The sequence below is a fragment of the Ochotona princeps genome, chromosome 22, assembly GCF_030435755.1.
Source record: "Ochotona princeps isolate mOchPri1 chromosome 22, mOchPri1.hap1, whole genome shotgun sequence".
Classification (NCBI taxonomy): Eukaryota; Metazoa; Chordata; class Mammalia; order Lagomorpha; family Ochotonidae; genus Ochotona; species Ochotona princeps.
This window is the reverse complement of record NC_080853.1, coordinates 12,213,930-12,232,174: the sequence shown is the minus strand read 5'-3', so window position 1 is coordinate 12,232,174 and position 18,245 is coordinate 12,213,930. Positions and strand designations below refer to the sequence as shown.

The following is an 18,245-nucleotide window of genomic DNA, read 5'->3' as shown; positions in this document are numbered from 1 at the left end:
TGTCTGATCTAAGAAAATATAGAATTTTTATAGAGTGAAAGTTGGAAATGGATTTGTTTCTCCCAGGATGCACTAGCCTTCCATAAAAGAATACAGATTTGTTCAGATTCTGATGTTCAGCCTCACCACACATCCATCTTCTACCTAAGTCCCACCATCTGCATAGAAGAGATATATTCAGATATGCTAGCAGCATGCAACAACACAACACGACTTATTTCAGACACCACTCATTGTCATCACCAGGAGAAAACAGGGATGTGTTTTTCGACCGCACATGGACAGGAATAGAGAAATAAGCTGGCAGAGATTCTAGTTGCAGTTCTTGTGAGCTAAAATTGGCTAGCTTCTCTCTGAAACACACACCAAAAGACACAGGAGTTCCAAAAGCTGCAAAAGCAACAGGGGCAGCTTCACAGGAAAATGAGAAGTGACTGCTTACCTGGATCAACAGCCAACAATATCATCATAGAACAAACCACCTGCTTTCCAAGCAGGCCACCTACAGAATAAACTAGCAGCACTCAGGTGTGGTCCAAGACCAGCGGGCCCAGTGCCACCTGCAAGCGTCTTTCAAATGGAGACTGTCAAGCCCCAGGACACAGTCCCTGGGGATGGGTATATACAAATAGTTTTCCAGGTGATCTTTCCCAAATTTTGGTATTTTTAACTGATACACAGAAACTGTATATATCTATGGCTACGATGTGATGATGTGTTAAGCGCATGCAGTACTTAATGTTCAAATCAGTGCCATCATACCCACCTCCTCAAGCCTTAATTACTTCTCTATGATAAAAAAACCACTCAAGTTCTTTTCTTGCAGATTAGAAGATATATATGCAGTTCATTATCATTATTTACAGTCATCTGATTATGCAACAGAACACCAAGGCTTCTTTTTTCCGAGTAGCAACAAATCAACCTTTTTCCTTTTCCCCGTTCTCCCATATTCTTCCCAGCCTTGTACCCAGCATTCTATCTTTATCTTCTTTGAGATGAACTCTTTAAGATGCCACATATAAATGAGATTATGTACTATCTGTGCCTGGCTTATTTTATTTACCATAATGACCTCCAGTTCTATTCACATTGTTGTCAAAAAAAGATAGGAATTCATCCTTTTACTGGCTGGACAGGATTCCACTATGTATACCTACTATGTTCATGTGTTGATGAATATGCAGTTATTTTTTATTTCCTTGCTATTGCGAATAGTGCTACAACAAATATGCAACAAACTTATGTGTCTTCCAGATGAATCTGATGTCTACTAGAGTTTGAAAACCTGGGGATTAGCTACTTCCCACTCTTTTTCCACAGTAAGTGGAATGCAGTGGAGTTATGGAAATCTAGTTCAGTCAACAATAGTCTGGACAGCATGTTAGCATCAGCTCCCACTCTGCTTTCAGGATGCACTTTTTGAAAAAAGAATTTATTTTGAATATCAGGGTTACAGAGCGAGGGAGAGACAGAAAACGAGTTCCTCCATCCACTAGTTTACTCCTCAGATGCCAGAGCTTGATCAGGCTCGAGTCAGGCTCAGGCACTTCATCTAGGTCTCCCATGGCCGTGGCAGGAGCTGGAATACTTAGGTCATCTTTGGTTGCTCTTCCCAGACCTTTAGCAGAGAGCTGTTCTGGCAGGAGAGTAGCTGATGCTCAGACTGGCACCCATAGAAGTTCCTGAGATGGTATGTTATGGCTTTACTTTGGGGTAGTTCCTCTTTGGGGAGCATGTTTTCTGTTGGGAATATCTTCTATATTATTACTCCCTGGCCTTTACCTCTGATACCAAATCTTTTTACCAGCTCATGTAGGTGCTAGGTCAAAGCAGTTCAATGGATTTTGTCATGATGGAAATACAGTCTGACACAATAGTCACTAGGTTCACACAGCTTTTGAACACTTGTAATGTGTGAAAGTACAGGTAATAAAACAAATTTTTAATTCATCTAATTTAATCAATTACAACAGCTACATATAGTTACTAACTACAGTATTAGACAGTGTGGCTCCAACATTTTGCTTCGAACCTTTCTTGTGGTACTTCCTGACCTGGCCTGAACACTTACTTAAATGTTTATAATTTTTATAAATTACTTCCGAACACGTGCCTGTGTAGAAAAGCAGTAAGTAGCAAGCCCCAAGGAGCTACATCTAGGCAAGGAAAGGATGGGATATATTGCAAGAGAAAGTAATACAAATCCCTTGTTCCTGGTGGCAGCCTTTAAGTTGCTCTTCTCTGGTGGAAATCCAGCACTCTCAGGACCACATCTCTCATTGCTGCTGAGAGAAGGCAACTCCCTGAGCAGCCGCAAGCACTTGGAGCAAGCACTGTGCACAATGTTCCTGGGATCAGAACAAAACTTCATGGATTCTAGCTCAGCACAGATACATTCAGCAGCTCAGAAGTACATCAATAGATTGGTTGCAGGAATGGTGTGGATATGAAAACCTTATTGTGGAATGGAGCTTTGGGCTGTTCCAGACAGGGAGATGAGAGCCATTGGTTATCGGCCGTGTAAGACCTGAGGCAGAGCAGCAGTGCAAACCTCCACAGGCCCAGGACAAGGTGGGAAGGGCAAGTCAGAACAACAAAAACGTTGAAGTGAGAATCAGAAGGTATCTTGCAGAGTCCATGGCTACATTTGTAAAGAGTTCCATCAGTTCCTCACTGTGGAAGGTTAGCATTGTAAGAACTACATTTACATATAGTCCTTGCATCCCTAGTCTGACCTCTTGTTCCTTGGAATACCTGGCTCCAATGACCTTTACTTTGAACCAATTACTTTTTGCCCAACATTACTCCAGTTTGGCCATAGCTAGAGCCTTATTGTGTCATCAGACTATATTACTGTACTTCTCTTTAATCACATTATTTTCCAAATACCATTCTGTCCTTACAAAACTTCCTTCTTTGTACTCTATGTAGATATTTTAACAGTATCAATGTCACCTTGTCCTCATATCCCTGTTACCTGAGCATCAACTTTCACACTTTTTTTCAGCAAGTCTAGACCAGATGGTCCATTTTCAAGTAGTTTTGTTGACATTGTCATCTTTCTTTGCCCTGAATCAACTTACACACTTTTTTCCTATTATAATATCTGTCCTCTTGCAGAAAATTAAACTCTAAAACATAGACTTTAAAAAAAATCATTCCTTATTTGCTTGTTCTTGTTTTAGGAGAAAAGTCAAAATTTAGATATACTGCCATGCTTTTTGTTTGTACTTCCCCAGCGATTCTTCTCCATCTCCCACAGGGTTCTGTGAGGCAGGTGCACAGAGCTCAGTCCAGTTCCTCATTTCTTCCAACCACACTCCTGCTGGATGACATCACACATCCTTTCCATATTTCAAATCCACCTGGATGCTGATGAATCCCAAATCTGAAACCCCTGTTCAGAGCTTCTGCAGTGCTACAGACTCCAGTCATTAAAATAGTCCTTATGGTAGGAGGTGAGCATGACAACCGCACTCTCCTTCCCCTCATGCCAGTCAGTCCCTGTCTCCATCTCTCCAGATGGCAGACAGTCCAAAATAGAACACTCTTGTTCTTCATGTTCTGTCGATTGCTCCATTTAAAATATCCTTCCCCAAACACCTGTTTTTTTTCCAGACTTGAGCTTAAGTGAAATAATCCAGAATACCAACATCAGAACTCTTGGTAAACTAGCTTGTTCGCGGGATGCTGGAGAGGCTTACAAAAGGACCTGCAGTGCACTAGAGTTCACTGAAATGAATACAAACTCACATTAGCTAATCAGGTGTCATCTTTCTTCCCCTGGGTTTTCCTGAATGATTTTTTGAAGCAGCAAATATGCCAGCCAACTGAACGAGAAAGTAACAAAGAAAGCACATCATCTGGCAGGTGGTAAAGAACTGAGAACTCAGTCTGTATTCAGACTGGAGATGTATGGACATATGGACGGGAGTTCAGATCCTCTGTTTCTCTTCTCCTTACTCCCGTTCTGGGATTCTGCTGGGTGAAGGGCTTTCTGGGTGTGGAACTCCCCCCTGGAACTTCATAATTGCCTCCTTGGTGAAGGGCAGATGTAGTTCCTCTAAGCTGCTCTCATGGAGAAAGTGGAGATCCATCCAACCAGGTTATTGAACAGTGGCAATACTTATGATATGTAAACGCTGGTTGGTTGACAAGGATTGCTTCCTTGTTCCATCATAATAGCAATTTCATTTTTCTTTTCATCCTTTGTACATGCATAGGCAATGTCTACCTAGCTACCTTCATGACTGATTTTTAAGAGAATAAATTCTCCTGTGATACTCAAGGTGTGTGACTTGATACTACCTAGATTGTAAAATGATTAGTAGAATGGAACAATTAGCATATCCATCATCTTGCAAGGCTATCCTTGTTTGCCTTAGCGCTAAGACTGACCCATGTTTCTATTTGCAGTGCTGTGCCACACCACCAGATGGACTTTTGTCCCTTGGGTAGTTTCACTGGTAGTACTCACTCGTTCCTTTAATGAGTGAGGCACAATATTTTGAGTGTGGGGTAGTCCCCTGGAGCTAAGTGTTGCATCAGAACTCCTTATGGTTTTCTTATGCAGGTGGGCTGAAGTTCCAGCATGCTTTTAGGAATAGCTCCAAGGGTCATGACTGACAGAACTTCATCTTTTTGAAGGTTACAGATGAGCATCTCATTTCTGTCCATGTGATTCACACACCAAAGTAGAATGCAGAGGATGCTGTGTTTTCAGGTCCTAGCAAAAGCTTCCCAGAGATCTAGGGAACTAAATGAGGTTTAGAGAAAGCATGTCTCAATATAATTGCAGTTTCTCAACTCTCCCAGTGTAGACGGGAACTCACAACCTCCTTAGGCGGCCCCATGTTAATAAATCCACTAAATTTCTCATTTCTGCTTCCTAATTGGACACCATCATGTGCTGGTGTCTGAGAATCAGACAGTAACGATTCCAATTTTGTTCTCTGCAGCTCCACAGACCAGCCAAAGCCCTTCTGTGATTGTTTCACACGCTCCCACTCGGGGCTTCATAGTTATTAAAGGAATCCTTGAGGAAATTTGGCAATCATTTTCTCTTCTTCCCAATAAAGTTTCTTTTCTCTTTCAAAGTTGGCTGGATCTCCAACCTGCACAGTAGCTAATCACTGTGTCTTTCAGAATCTACACTCTTAAACAGCTGCACCTGTCAAATGCAAAAAAAGGATCTTGGGTTCTCATCAGGGGATGGAAGGAACTTGCAAGTGCCTTGAGAATCATTTTCCATGCTACGCTGTTTAGTGTTCAGCCCGTCACACACCTGATCCTACAAATTGCAGCTGTCGTATCTCCTCTATGATTCCTCAAGTCATCCAAGGCAGGGCACCAGTCCTAACCGATGCCAAGGTGATCTCTCATGGGTTTTCAGCATTCCCTGGGCCATTACTTCCTTGCTCAGTTGATTCTTCACTCCTAAATTTTGTTCCCAGACTAACTTTATGACCACTTGCCTCTCCTAGAAGACTGATCCCTTCCACTGTGCTCCTTGGCTCAGAATGGTACCCTGCTGCCACTCTAGTATGCTTTCTGGGGGTTGTCTTGACTAGATCTTTTCCTTCACACTGCCTGCTGCAGAGCGAAATCATCACAGAGCCATGTCCATTCTCCCTCTTCAAAGTTTTACTGTGTCACCTCAAGGACTCTAACCTGGCTCACCTACATTTCTCATCTGAACAGCTGCTCATGATCTCCCAAGGGTGTTTCTCTTAGGCCCTGCTTTGCTGTCCAGACATTCTAACCCCTGTCTGTTTGATTCTGCATTTCAAAAAGGTGCTCAGATCTGGGAACATGGTTTTAAGGGTGTACTTTTGTTTTCAAGGATTTTTATCACCCCCAGAAACACCTGCTTGTCACTGCCCTGATATGTCAACTACTAGTCAGTGCTTCTCTGATATATGTCGCATGATCTTTACAGGAGACCCAGAAAACAGTTGTGGGCTTGTGCTAGGGCTCAGCTAATCATCCCGACACGCACAAAAAAGGCCTTGGCATCACTGTGGCCTCCCTCAGCAGTTTGGCCGAGCCCAAGGAACACAGCAAATTATTACCAGTTGCCTTTCACCTGCTTTATTGATCTCTGAAAACACTGTAGGATGTGTCTATTCCTATTTACCAACCAGAGTACTGAGCTTTAGAAAACATGGTCTAAGAACACAGGTCATTCTTCCCTTGTGTTATTTACCAAGTCCTCAACTGCCACTTGTGGTCCATGGCAACCCTAATAAGGAGCACAAATACAGCACATATTTATTCTTCCATAAAGTTCTGTCAGATGGTGCTCTATTTTAGGATAGGTAGTAGTTGAAGGCAGGGTCTACAACATGCACCTTTGCAGGGCTAGCACCTTTTTTCTGCCAAGTGAGTAAAACAGATTTGCTGAATGAACTCCTCAGGGACTGGAGGAACTAGTCACTTTTCATTTCCCTGAGCATGCGCTATGTGCCAGATAAGATCACACAAACAGGAGATCAAGCAATGCCAAGCCTACAGCTTCATGGCACTCATGGTTTAGTGAGGGCCACAGAGAAAACAAAACCAAAGAGAATATACAAACATACAATGTGATCAAAAGCCCAGGAGAGAGGAAGAAAGGAACATTGTGCAATGTGGCAAGTGAAACCAGAAACAAGGTGAAGGCCTTGAATTTCATGCAAAGAATCCTGAGCTTAATGCAACATAGTAGTAACTCATGTACTAATTTGAATCTGGAAAGTTAACTGAATTCAATTTTGCCTCCCAAGGGCTCCCCCAGCAGTTCAATATAGGATGCATACAAGGAGGAGAGTCTTGGGGTCTTGCCTATACCAACAAGGACACTTGCGAGGTCAGGAGGGTGGCACTAGAGCATGCAGTTAGGAGGAAAAGGAGCTTAGCCCACAGCTGATGCATAAGTCAGAGAGGCACACTTAATGACTGATTGGATGGGAAGGTAGGGGAGCAAAACAAAGGGTAATCCCATGGAAACTTGCTATGAACAGAAGGCCTGCCACAGAATCTGGGGCTCTGCCCTGATCTCCTTTTGGGGACTGCATTATGGGTGATTAATGCATGGCCAAGCTAGTTTCATACAAAGGTTACCACAGATACATCAGCATGACAGGTGGGGCGTGAGGGAAGAAGGCTTGGCGTGTTCGTGTTGGAGCTGAATATTAGATTCTAGTCACTATTTGATTGATCTTTTAAGCAATTCTGGGATTCTGTCACTTAAAAACCAATAAATCTTTGAGGGCCTGGAAAAAGCAATGCAAAAGCAATAAATCTCCATTGTGGAGGATTAGAAAAATAGGCCAAGCTGCCAAGGTGGTTGGATAGTGGGATGAGGCTGGGGGAGCCACTCACCTCACTGCCCCGATCGCTCAGTTCCACCAGACACAGTCAGACCCATGTGACTTCAAAGGAACAGCAAGCAGTAGAGTAGGGGCTGCTTTTCAGTTTGACCAGGACCCTGGCATTGCTAGCAGGAGGCAAAGCAGCCTACCTGGGTGGGGCCTGATGGCTGCACTCAAGATCGTTTGCTTGGGCACAGGCAGCTCCCATCCATTTGGAGAGAAAATCCTAGGGATTTCAAAAGTGTGGGATCCTCGAGAAGCTGCCTTATCCACCATCCACCCCACCTCTAGTTAGCAGAATTCCCCTGAGCCTTTTGACCTTTCGACTTCATTCTCCTGCTCTGAAATTGAGATGTTATGTCCCAACCAGCTTACTCACAGGCAAGAGAGGATCAGATGGTAGAGTGGGCATAAAGGAACTGCCAATGGTAAAATAGGACTCAGGGCATCCAATACAGCTTCTAAGCTCTTTGGGTCTTGGGGCACAGGTTGCCCAGTTGTTTTCTCACTTGCTCCCACCTCCCCACCCTGCACGACTCCACAATGGTCCTCTGTCTTCAGTGGGAATCACCTCTCTGACAAGTCTCCTGTCCTCTCAATCAACATGGTTACTATTGCCAATGACTTGTCTATTCCATTATCTGGTTTAATTACTTGTGTCCCCCTCCCTCACCCCGTTCACACACATTTACTGGATAATAACTGTTGGGAGTGCTGGCATGCATTTATATTGTTTCCTCCTACCTTCCCAAATGTGTGGCTTACTCCTTTGAACATAACAAATGCTTAAAAATGTGTTTTGATTGACATAGGATCAATTGTTTCCATTCAAGGTCAAAAAATGACTAAGGTAACTCAAGTGCATTGTGATATTTGGACCATTTCTCTCTTGGAAGAGAGAAAAAAAAAAGTCTTGCATCTTGACCTTGATGAATCTCTTCCCTCTTCTTGGCAAATGTCAAAGCGATTATCTGAGCATGTTTTGTGTAGAGTTGCCCTACCCCTATGCTCCCTGCTAATGCGATTTCTCAGCTGGGGTCCTTCCAACCCTTTCCCACTCCTCAGATTTACTGCAGTCTTAGGATGCATGAGTTTGCTACACAGATGTGCAAGCCAAAGTATGTAAACTCAAAGGGAGGTATGAAGAGCCTCTCTGGAAACTTCGGAAGTTTCCCCATGAATTTAACCCTGGGTTTCTCAGATGACCCCTCTTCCTTGGAGCAAAAGATATTTAACCCTGGGGCCAGGGAGCCCTGGGTACTTCTACATTTTTGGTCAGCCTCTGTCAAACAGTTACCGTTACTTCATCACACATAGGAAAAACTGAAGCTCAGAATAGAGAGATAGAGCATCCTGTTCAAGGCCACATAGCAAGACAAATTCAGGTTCACTGCTATCAAATACACATTGTGCCCATGGCGCTCCTACACACTCAGAACCTGTAGCGAACTCAACTAAATTGCAAGCCCTTGGAAGCAACACAGCAGGAGGCCAGCTGACTCAGCACCTTTTTTGGTAGGTTCCTAGGTTTAAACGCTTTGAACATGAACTTAGGGCCAGATTTGGGCTGTGCTCTGTGTCAGCTGTGCAATCTTAGGTAAGTTTATTTCCTTCTTTATGACAATCCTTTGTGATCTGGGAAGAATTTGAATATTTTTCAGTGACTGATACTGTTGATTGAAAGAAGAAGAAAGAAACATAAAAGGAAAAAAACTGGTGGTGAGGATGGAATTGAAGATTTGACAACTAGAAGACCTGACTTGAAACCTATAGTGCCTATCTACCCTGGGGCATTGTCGAATCTCAGTTTCATCATCCGGAAATGTGAATTATAACTCACGCACATCGAGAAAATCAAATATTACATCAGAGCAAATGGAAGAAAAGTAGAGGATAAATAATATGACTTAAGAACCACCAAATGTTTTCACTCAATCTACATAGGATAGACCAGAACAGCCAACATGTAAACTATGACAAAAATTCAATAGCTAGGTGTTACACAAACAATATTGATACCTATTGCAGGACCTGAAGATTCAACTGACGCAGTGGGGGGCATTTTCTATAGTCTATAATATATAAAAATTTTCAAGTAGGTGGCTGATGCTATTTGCTTTACTGCCTCCACTTTCTAGGAAGAACTGGAAGCTAGAAAATGAGGTTTTGATCAACTCAAAAGCCACCGTCTGGGCTGGTGTCCAAACCTTTTGTAACCCCAGAAATGATGGTGCATGCAACTCTCCAGAAACTCCCCTTTGTCCTTCAGTCCTGCCTGGCATCTCAAACATGATCCCTGTTGTCATTCCATCACAGCTTTCCTAAGCTTCATGTTAAAGTGGACTTAACCAGGAGTCAACATTGAGGCACCATGGTTAAGCTGCTGGTTACAACACTGGTATAGCACATCAGAACGCTGGTTCAAGTCCCAGCTGCTCCACTGCTGATCCAGTTCCCTGCTAACGTGCCCAGGAATGTAGTACAAGATGACCAAAATACATTGGTCCTTACCACTTATATGGGAGGCCTGGGTAGAGTTCCCGGAGTCTGGCTTTGGCCTGGCTTAGCCCTGGCCATTGGAGTGAAGTGGACCAGCAGCTAGATCTCTTTCTCTGCCCCTTTCTTTCTGTTACTGTGCCTTTCCTATATATAAAACAAGTCTTTAAAGAAACTAAGGCAAAGTTAACCAGTCGTAATTGCTTCTATTCTTGCTGTTTGTATCTTTCATGATATCCTTGTGTTGGGCATTCTGGAAACTTTGATGAATCCTTCTTTTTTTTTTTTTTAAAGATTTATTCATTTTATTACAGCCAGATATACAGAGAGGAGGAGAGACAGAGAGGAAGATCTTCCGTCCGATGATTCACTCCCCAAGTGAGCCACAACGGCCGGTGCGCGCCGATCCAATGCCGGAAACCAGGAACCTCTTCCAGGTCTCCCACGCGGGTGCAGTGTCCCAATGCATTGGGCTGTCCTCGACTGCTTTCCCAGGCCACAAGCAGGGAGCTGGATGGGAAGTGGAGCTGCCGGGATTAGAACCGGCGCCCATATGGGATCCTGGGGCTTTCAAGGCGAGGACTTAAGCTGCTAGGCCACGCCGCCAGGCCCGATGAATCCTTCTTAAAATGTTTGTTAATTTGAAAGGGAGAGAGAGAGATTTTGTAGTCATTGGTCCATTTCCTAAATGCCTACAATAGCTGAACCAGGATTGAGCTGAATGAATAATCCTAGAACATAATCTGGTTCTCCCACATGGGCGTCACGGACCCAACTACTCAAGTCATGATTTGCTGCCTTTTGGGTATCACAACTATAAAACCAGAACATCTGGGACTCAAACCCAGGCAGTTTGATACAGGATGAAGGTGAACCACTGTGCCTGGTGTCTGCCCATAAGTAAAGTCTTCTACACTGTTTAAGACACAGCTCAGCATCACTGCCTCTGGGAATGCTTTCCTCTGAGCTCTCACGGGGATCTGGCCATCCCTACTAGGATGTACTCAGTATACCATATGTCCTCAACTACATTCCTATCTCCTCAATTAAACTTTTTTCTGGAGCATCATTGGTAAGTCTACTGCCATAACTTAATGATACAAACAGGGCCTGAGACCTGAGCAAGTACTAAATAAAAATGTGTGTCACATGAGACCCATGTGTGAGACCGGCACTGAGTTCCAGGCTCCTGGCTCTGACCTGGCTCCTGCTGTGCGGGGACCAAGTCATGCAGTAGATCAGAGGTAACTCTTTGCATTCCTGTCTCTTGTTGCCTTTCCCATAAAAACAAAATATGTGCTCTATTTTTTTTCATCTTCCATGTTGTGTGCCCTATTCCCAGTGCTCAAGATATGTTTGTTGGGCTGAACAAAACAGAACCAATTAGAAAGTTAATCCATCCAATACTGCTTCATTTCAAGGGGTTTCATTCATGCTCCCCAGAGTCTGAGAAAAACAACAATCAATAGTGCTGCCCTTGATGGTCAAAGTGTAGCTCATTTCAGAAAGAAGTCCAGTCTTCTGAAACCCAAGAACCTGGCCAGCTTAGCCACCACACTGTCCCAGCCACCTGAGCTCATCACACTCCTGAACTCCAGGAAGTTCTTGCTAAAATTATCAGGGAAAGCTTGGTGGCAAGTGCCCCATGGAACTTTAACCTTCTGTGACCTTAAATGAAACCATTCCCAGATTTCCTCTCATCTTTAACCTCCAAGTGAACTGCTTTGATAAGTCTTCAAGTCCACCTTATCTGTCTGCCTCCAGAAGTCAGTAAGCTGATCTTCCCAGGAGGCCTTATATCTAGGTCTCCTGTTACGGTAACTATCAAAACCATCTTCCAGAAAGTTCTCCCCCAGACCATCTCAGATCCCTCTGAACACCCCATTGTGGAGTGATAGAATTGTGGTTCAGAAGGCCCCTCCCTTCTTTCTAGGAAGACTTGGTCTTAATCGCCCTTACTCAAAGGTACTGCTAGTCACCTGGTTCAACAAGAAAATGGTACAGAGAAGCAAAACTGAAAACTCCAAACAGAGAACCCGTATCACCTGACAGGGGCTCCCCGGGACTGGGCGGGCTTCAGCATCACTGTGATGGTCGTGTCTGTTTCATTCAGTGGAGTATCAGTGTCATACTCGGGCATCGATGGAGCTGGAGCAGAAGAGAGAGTGTAGGTGAGTTCAGGACCAAAGCTCTCCTTCTTGACACTACCATGAAACACTCAGGAAAGCAGGACGGGGTGGATGAGTACCAGACAGTCTGGTTTCCAATCTGACCTGGATTGCTTGTAGGTGCAATAGTCCTGCAAGATGTGCCAATGGCACAGTCAGTAAATTCAAAATATCCACACCATACAGATCCATGCACAAAATACAGAACGTACTATCGGTGTGATCACACAGCCAACCTTGTCAGAGACAATGAAAGTGCAAATCCAAGTCATGGTGAATCAGGTCCCCTTACTTTACATTTTTGTTTCATGAAGCCCCTCCCCACCAATACCCTGCTGACAGGAGTGCAACTAAATCTAATCCTTTGAAAAGGTAATTTAGTTATTTGTATTAAGGGGTATTAAAACCCACATCCCTTTTAATTCAGCTTTTCAATTTCTGAATTTAATCCTAAAGTTATAATCCAAGCTAACAGATTAAAGTTTATTCTGTAACCTATTTATTGAAGCATTATTCTATAAAAACACAGAAGTACCAAATACATCCAACCTAGGGGAATACTTAATTAAATTACGTCCATCCACTTGACAGAACATTATAATGAAAGCAATGTAACCTTGTGGGAAATGCTTATGGGATAAGGATAAGTGGGAACATTAAGCCACAAAACACACCATGGTGTTTGTGAAACCATGTACACAATAGGTATGTTTTCAGACTATAATAGCAGGGATGAAATGAAAGTTGTAAAAGGATTCAGAGACAATTCTGTTTTGATGCTTTCCAGTGATGTCTAGTTGTCTATTAGTAATGGCATTTGCACTCTGCAATAGTCACTGATTCATTGATTCAATAGGCACATGAGAACCTGTGTCATGTTTTCCTACTGGCAACAAGATTATTCCTGAAAATACATTTTTAAACCAATCTGTGGGCAAACGATACTTCAAGCATTCATGGAAAGTAGAATTAAAAGTATGAATTTATCCTGCTGTAAAATTTTTTTGAGAGCCATGCATTTTTCCACAAATGCATTTTCTACTTATTTTGAAAAAACTGCACCAAGTGTATTAAAGATTTGCACTGAAATAATATTATCTATCATGTAATTAAAATTCACAGCAATTCTTTTGTGAAATGTCACCTAATTTATGTTTTTAAGGCTTTGAGTCATTCATTTGATTCGGTTTTCTTCATAAGACCACACAGTCAGCCTTCAAGGAATGTGCTGTCCTAACTGTTCCCACACCACACAGTGCTTCATGTTTTCACTCCTGGGAAGATAGGGGTAGAGAAAAGAATGAGGTTTCTTCTTTTCCCTTTGATAAGAGATACCTGAAATTTTAGTGGCGATCCGAGTGGTAACTGGGGGCCCAAAGCCCTTGGCTGTGCTGGCCTTGATGGTGAAGGAATAGGTGGTCCCTGGGTACAGGCCCACGAAGAGATGGTGGGTTTCATTCCGGAGCTTGAACACCTTCCCCCTCTGGCTGGAGAGGTCTGCGCTGGGGTCCAGTGAGCCAACAGCCTTGTAGTTGATCTGAATGACAAACCAGCACAGAAACAAATGAGTGCCTTGCTCAGGAAGCTGGAGTTTACTTGTTGGAAGAATAGAGAAAAGTTAAGGGCTGGTGAGCCTGGTCGGCATGCTATGCTAAGCTGTTACTACTGTTCACATCACTGGCTACCCCAGTTTCTGAACATCACACTGCTGACTGACACCTGGGAGCAGCCCTGTACAACAGAAAATAGAATGTGAGCCCCAGGTGTTATTTTACATTTAAGCTGGAGGTCACATTAAAGAAAACTTAAAAGACATGGATTTCATTTCAATAATATTCTTTGTTGAACACCATGGAACCATAACATCATTTCAACTTTGTGATCAACACACAATCATTGCACAAGAAAGTTTACATCCTATAATTTATAATAAGTCTTAAAGAGCTGTCTTTTTTTCTCCCTCACAGTACCACCTCAATTTGGACAAGCCCTGTTTCAAAAGAACAGGACTTCTTCATGGTTCATGGCCGCCAGGCTGGATAGCATAGCCAGAGGGCAGTGTCAGAGAGTCTCACGGCCTGATGAAAACCACTGAAGCTTGTTGGAAGTGTAGACCTAGAGTCTGCCATTTCACAGGCACAGTGTGGGCTGTCCTGCATTTCCTGGTTTGGTTTCCCTACAACCTTGTAGGAGTCAGGGTATTTTGTTATTCCTATTTTAATAATGGATCAATTAGGGCTCAACTGGAAGTTTACAGGTATTAAACCAGCACTTTCCAAACTATCTGTGGAAACATGACTTTTGTTCAAGGTCCATATGCGACCTTGCCTGGGAATCTTATGGTAAGTGATCTGTGCTTTATGCAATGAGTCACTGCATCACCTGCTGATCTCACTGGGGTGTCATGCCATATAAAGGCGTTATAAAAGCTTTCACAGGTTCAATCTTCATTCCCGTACTGGCCCTGGAGTGACAGGGCACTCTTACAAGTATGTGAAAGGTCGTACTAAAACATAACTTGATTTATGCTGACTGCACATCTCTGAATTATACTGCTGCTTAATTAAGACCAACACAGGAGTGCTGGTCTGTATGTTCCAGATTTTTCCATTAAAATTGTTTCATTAAGGTATAAAAAAGATGCGTATTTTTCCCAAATCAGATCCAAGACTATGTCTTCACACTGGCTTGTAATGTTACTTGCTTTCCACAACCAAGATGACCCTGTCTCACTTCTAAAACTGAATGGACGAATTTTGTCTGGTTTTGAACATTCCAAATGAAACCCTACAATTTATATTTAATCGTGTGTATCTTTTTTCTCTTCTGATGCTCAGTGACCTACCCTTGCTGTCATGTGTAGTCGTAAACCACTTCTGCTCGCACTGGGTCCACTGTCCATCACTGACACTAAGCTAAATAAATGCAGATCTGTGGACCCATGGCTGTGGGAGTCACCTGATACTGAAGAACCTTTTCTGGGCTGGAGACACAGTCCAGGAGATGAAAACCCTTTTTCTTTCCATCATTTACTTCTTCACACATGTCTTACAAATCCCTGTATTTCAGTCCCTCCACTCTGTGCCTCTTGGAGATCCCCAAGTGAATACTAACCAGGCCCTGTCCTCAAGTGACTTTCACTCTAGAGAAACAGGCCAGCTATACTGGTGATTTACTTCATTTTATCCTCTGTCCAGAATGTCCCATGGTAACAAATTGGCCAAAAATATATGATAAAAGAACACACTACTTTTACTGAAATGTTTTCAGACATGGTGTTCCCAGGAATATACAGAGCTGAAGGAATGGATTTTTGCACAGATGTCCCAGAATGCACCTCTACTGTGCAAGTGACCACTGACTTGACACTGCTCTGGTGTGGCCTGTCCAGACTGTGTCCTGCGACACTTCCTCTCGTCCCCTCAGTCCTCTGCAGAGGCAAGCACACACCCTCCATGTTCAAAGGCTTTCTCTATGAGTGCCGGGTTGGACTGCTTGGAAACCTACATCCTCAGTCTAGCGGGGAGTGATGCACGTTTCCTAGGCTCTTCTCTCATGACAACCCTGCAGCAGCCTTGCTTCCATGACGGCTGGAGAGCATGCTCACCACTGGCTGCCTTCTTTTTCTTCCCCATATCCCACCCCTTTACTGGTGTTTCTTAAACTTCTTTGTATCTATCTGAATCCTTGTTCCAGGATCTGCTTTCGAAAATTGCACAACCAAGACAAAATATCCTGGTAGGTATCTCCAGACAGAATGAAACTAGTACCTGAACGGAAATGCAGGTTGAGAGCTGAGCAAAGAGCCTTCTAGATTCTCAGCAAAGGGACTTAAGGAGCCTGCACTTCCAAAAGGCATGGGCAGAGACAAGCCTAATAAAACCACAGAGCAGCAAGTGAACTGGGCAATTGGATTCTGGCTTTGCCTGACAGCAAAAGAGAGAGAAGTCCTGTGGCCACCAAGGCCAGCACACCAATGGAGAAGATGCACCTTTGAGTCTTCCAAAACCCTCCCAGTCTCACTGGCTGGGCTGGTAGCAGCTATATTGATATACAGACACTAGAAAGGAAAACTCATGCCTTATTTACTAGCCAATTCCTTTCCTGCACTCCAAATTCAATCCGAAAGCGACTCAATTTCCACCAAGCTGTCAATATAATATACCGTGCTCCTCTGCTCTCCTAACCTTTCCTGGTATTACAGGATCCTCACTTACTTGTAATGAAACACTATGAATAAATCAATGTATGTTAATATAGCGTGTCTTCAATTTTTTATGAAGAGCTTCACCAAATCTAATTCCCACTGCTTTGTCAGAAACAGCCTTTGAAAAATTTAACTTGCAAGTTTTACGGAGTTAGTGGGGGATTGGGCTGGGGAGGGAAAGACGAAAAATGTGAGAAAAAGCAGAATGGGATGGAGCTGCGGCTGCAAATGCATAATGCAAGATGAATCTTGTTCTGGAAGTGGAGGCAACAGATCTGTTAGAGCAGGGGATTTCAAACAAAGTATTAGCAGGGCAAAGGATGCCGAGAGGCACGCCAGCCCAGGGCTCCGGGGCTGGGCTGTCACTGCACAGCAGAGCCTGGGGTCCCTTCACCTCCTGCCACTGACAGTGGAATCCCTTCCTCACAAAAGCCCAATCGCATCCTATGAATGAGGTTTTCTAGTAGGTCTTAGGATGAAGAGTCCATGGTTCTCCTGTGCATTTTGCTGACTGATGGCAACAACAGGCCTCGTCTGACCTGCCCCATCGTTACTGCTCCAAGCACCTGAACAGAGCCATTGTCCTCTGCCACAGGGCCTTTGCACAGGCTTTTTCTGTCGGCCTGGTATTCTGCTTCCTGCCCAGGTTCCCTTTTGTCCAATTCATGACCCTCATCTTTTCACTGCACTTAAAATGACACTTTTCTGACTTCCAGGACCTCCTATTTTATATTATGCATTCCACTGAGCCACTGACTTTACATTTAAAGCTGCAATGATCTCATCAATGAGTCTCTACTCCACGAATTTATAAAACATGGCCAGCAAGCTAAATCCAATTCATCATTAGCGTTGGATGAATCGAGTTTTGGAACACTGCTACACCACCCATGTGTGTGTTATCTATGGTTGTGCTCTGCTTCTGACCCAGTCACTGCTAATGCACCTGGAATGGCCATAGGAGATGGCCTGTGGCACCTAGGTGGAGGCCAGGACAGAGTTTCTGGCCACTGGCTCTGCGCAGTCCTGGTGTAACAGCTGTTGGGAGGGTAAGCCAGGAGAGAGAAGGCTGATCTCTCCCTCCCTTCCTCCCTCCCTCTCCCTCCCAACGACATTCTGACTTTGAAATAAATGAATACATTTGGAAAAAAATATTAGAAGATACCTTGTGGGTCACCCAGGCTAAAATATTTACTCTTAGTCTTTGCTAAAAATGTTTGCTGATTCCTTTCCTTGAGTGTTAACAAGGCCTTGGGTGAAACAGACCCACACAGTCCACAACAAAAGGTTAAATTCACTTATTTTGCTTTTAAGCTCAAAACAATAGATTTAAACATCTCCTCCTTTTCCCATATACTGCCAAAGAGTTTTCAGAAAAAAAGGTCTTGCTGTCTCACAGGCAGAAAGTACCAGAGATCAGCTCATAGCCATTTCTTCTTATCAGATGGTGTAGGGCTCACTCTTCAGTTTCATGGCAAGTGTTGGTCACAGAGGTTCAAACTGGGGTGCCTTTAGTCACATCAGAGTCTCTGGGTTTGAGCCCTAGTTTCTGTTTCTGATTCCAGGTTCCTGCTAAAGCACATCTTAGGGAGCGGCAGATGATGGCACAAGTACTATGGTCCCCTCTACCCACATGGGGAACCTGGCTTGAGTCCCAAGTTTCTGGCTTTGGCCTGGCTCAGTCAGCCACTGTGGCAAGTGAACTAGCAGATATGTTGCAGATAAAGAGCACTGAATCAAAAATAAGTTGAAAGTAAAGTATCTACACAACAGCACATTTTTCCTAAAGACCGGGACTGCCCAGATGTCGACCACACATGTCTCCGCGACTTCTTGGCCGGGGTGCCTTCCTATAACAACAGCAGGAGAGTGACCAGGGCCGACACGAGGAGTGCTGTCCCTGGTGTTGCTGAAACTGTAGAGCCAACGAAGAGTGTGGGTACCTGCCCCTCTTGGGGGCACAGTCAGCTACTGCTTTTGCTTCTGCTCATATGTATTCATTTTTTTAAAATCCAAAAT

General features: G+C 43.7%; 1 protein-coding gene across 1 annotated transcript in view; it reads right to left on the bottom strand.

Annotated features, from left to right (window-relative positions):
• PTPRT (protein tyrosine phosphatase receptor type T) overlaps positions 1–18,245 on the bottom strand; it is a 937,772-nt gene that overhangs the window by 220,086 nt on the left and 699,441 nt on the right. The window contains exons 10-11 of the mRNA XM_058679424.1: positions 13,355–13,556; positions 11,897–11,999 (exon numbers count right to left, since the gene is read on the bottom strand). Of these exons, the coding sequence (XP_058535407.1) occupies positions 11,897–11,999; positions 13,355–13,556 (305 nt within the window). The remainder of the gene's footprint in view (positions 1–11,896; positions 12,000–13,354; positions 13,557–18,245) is intronic.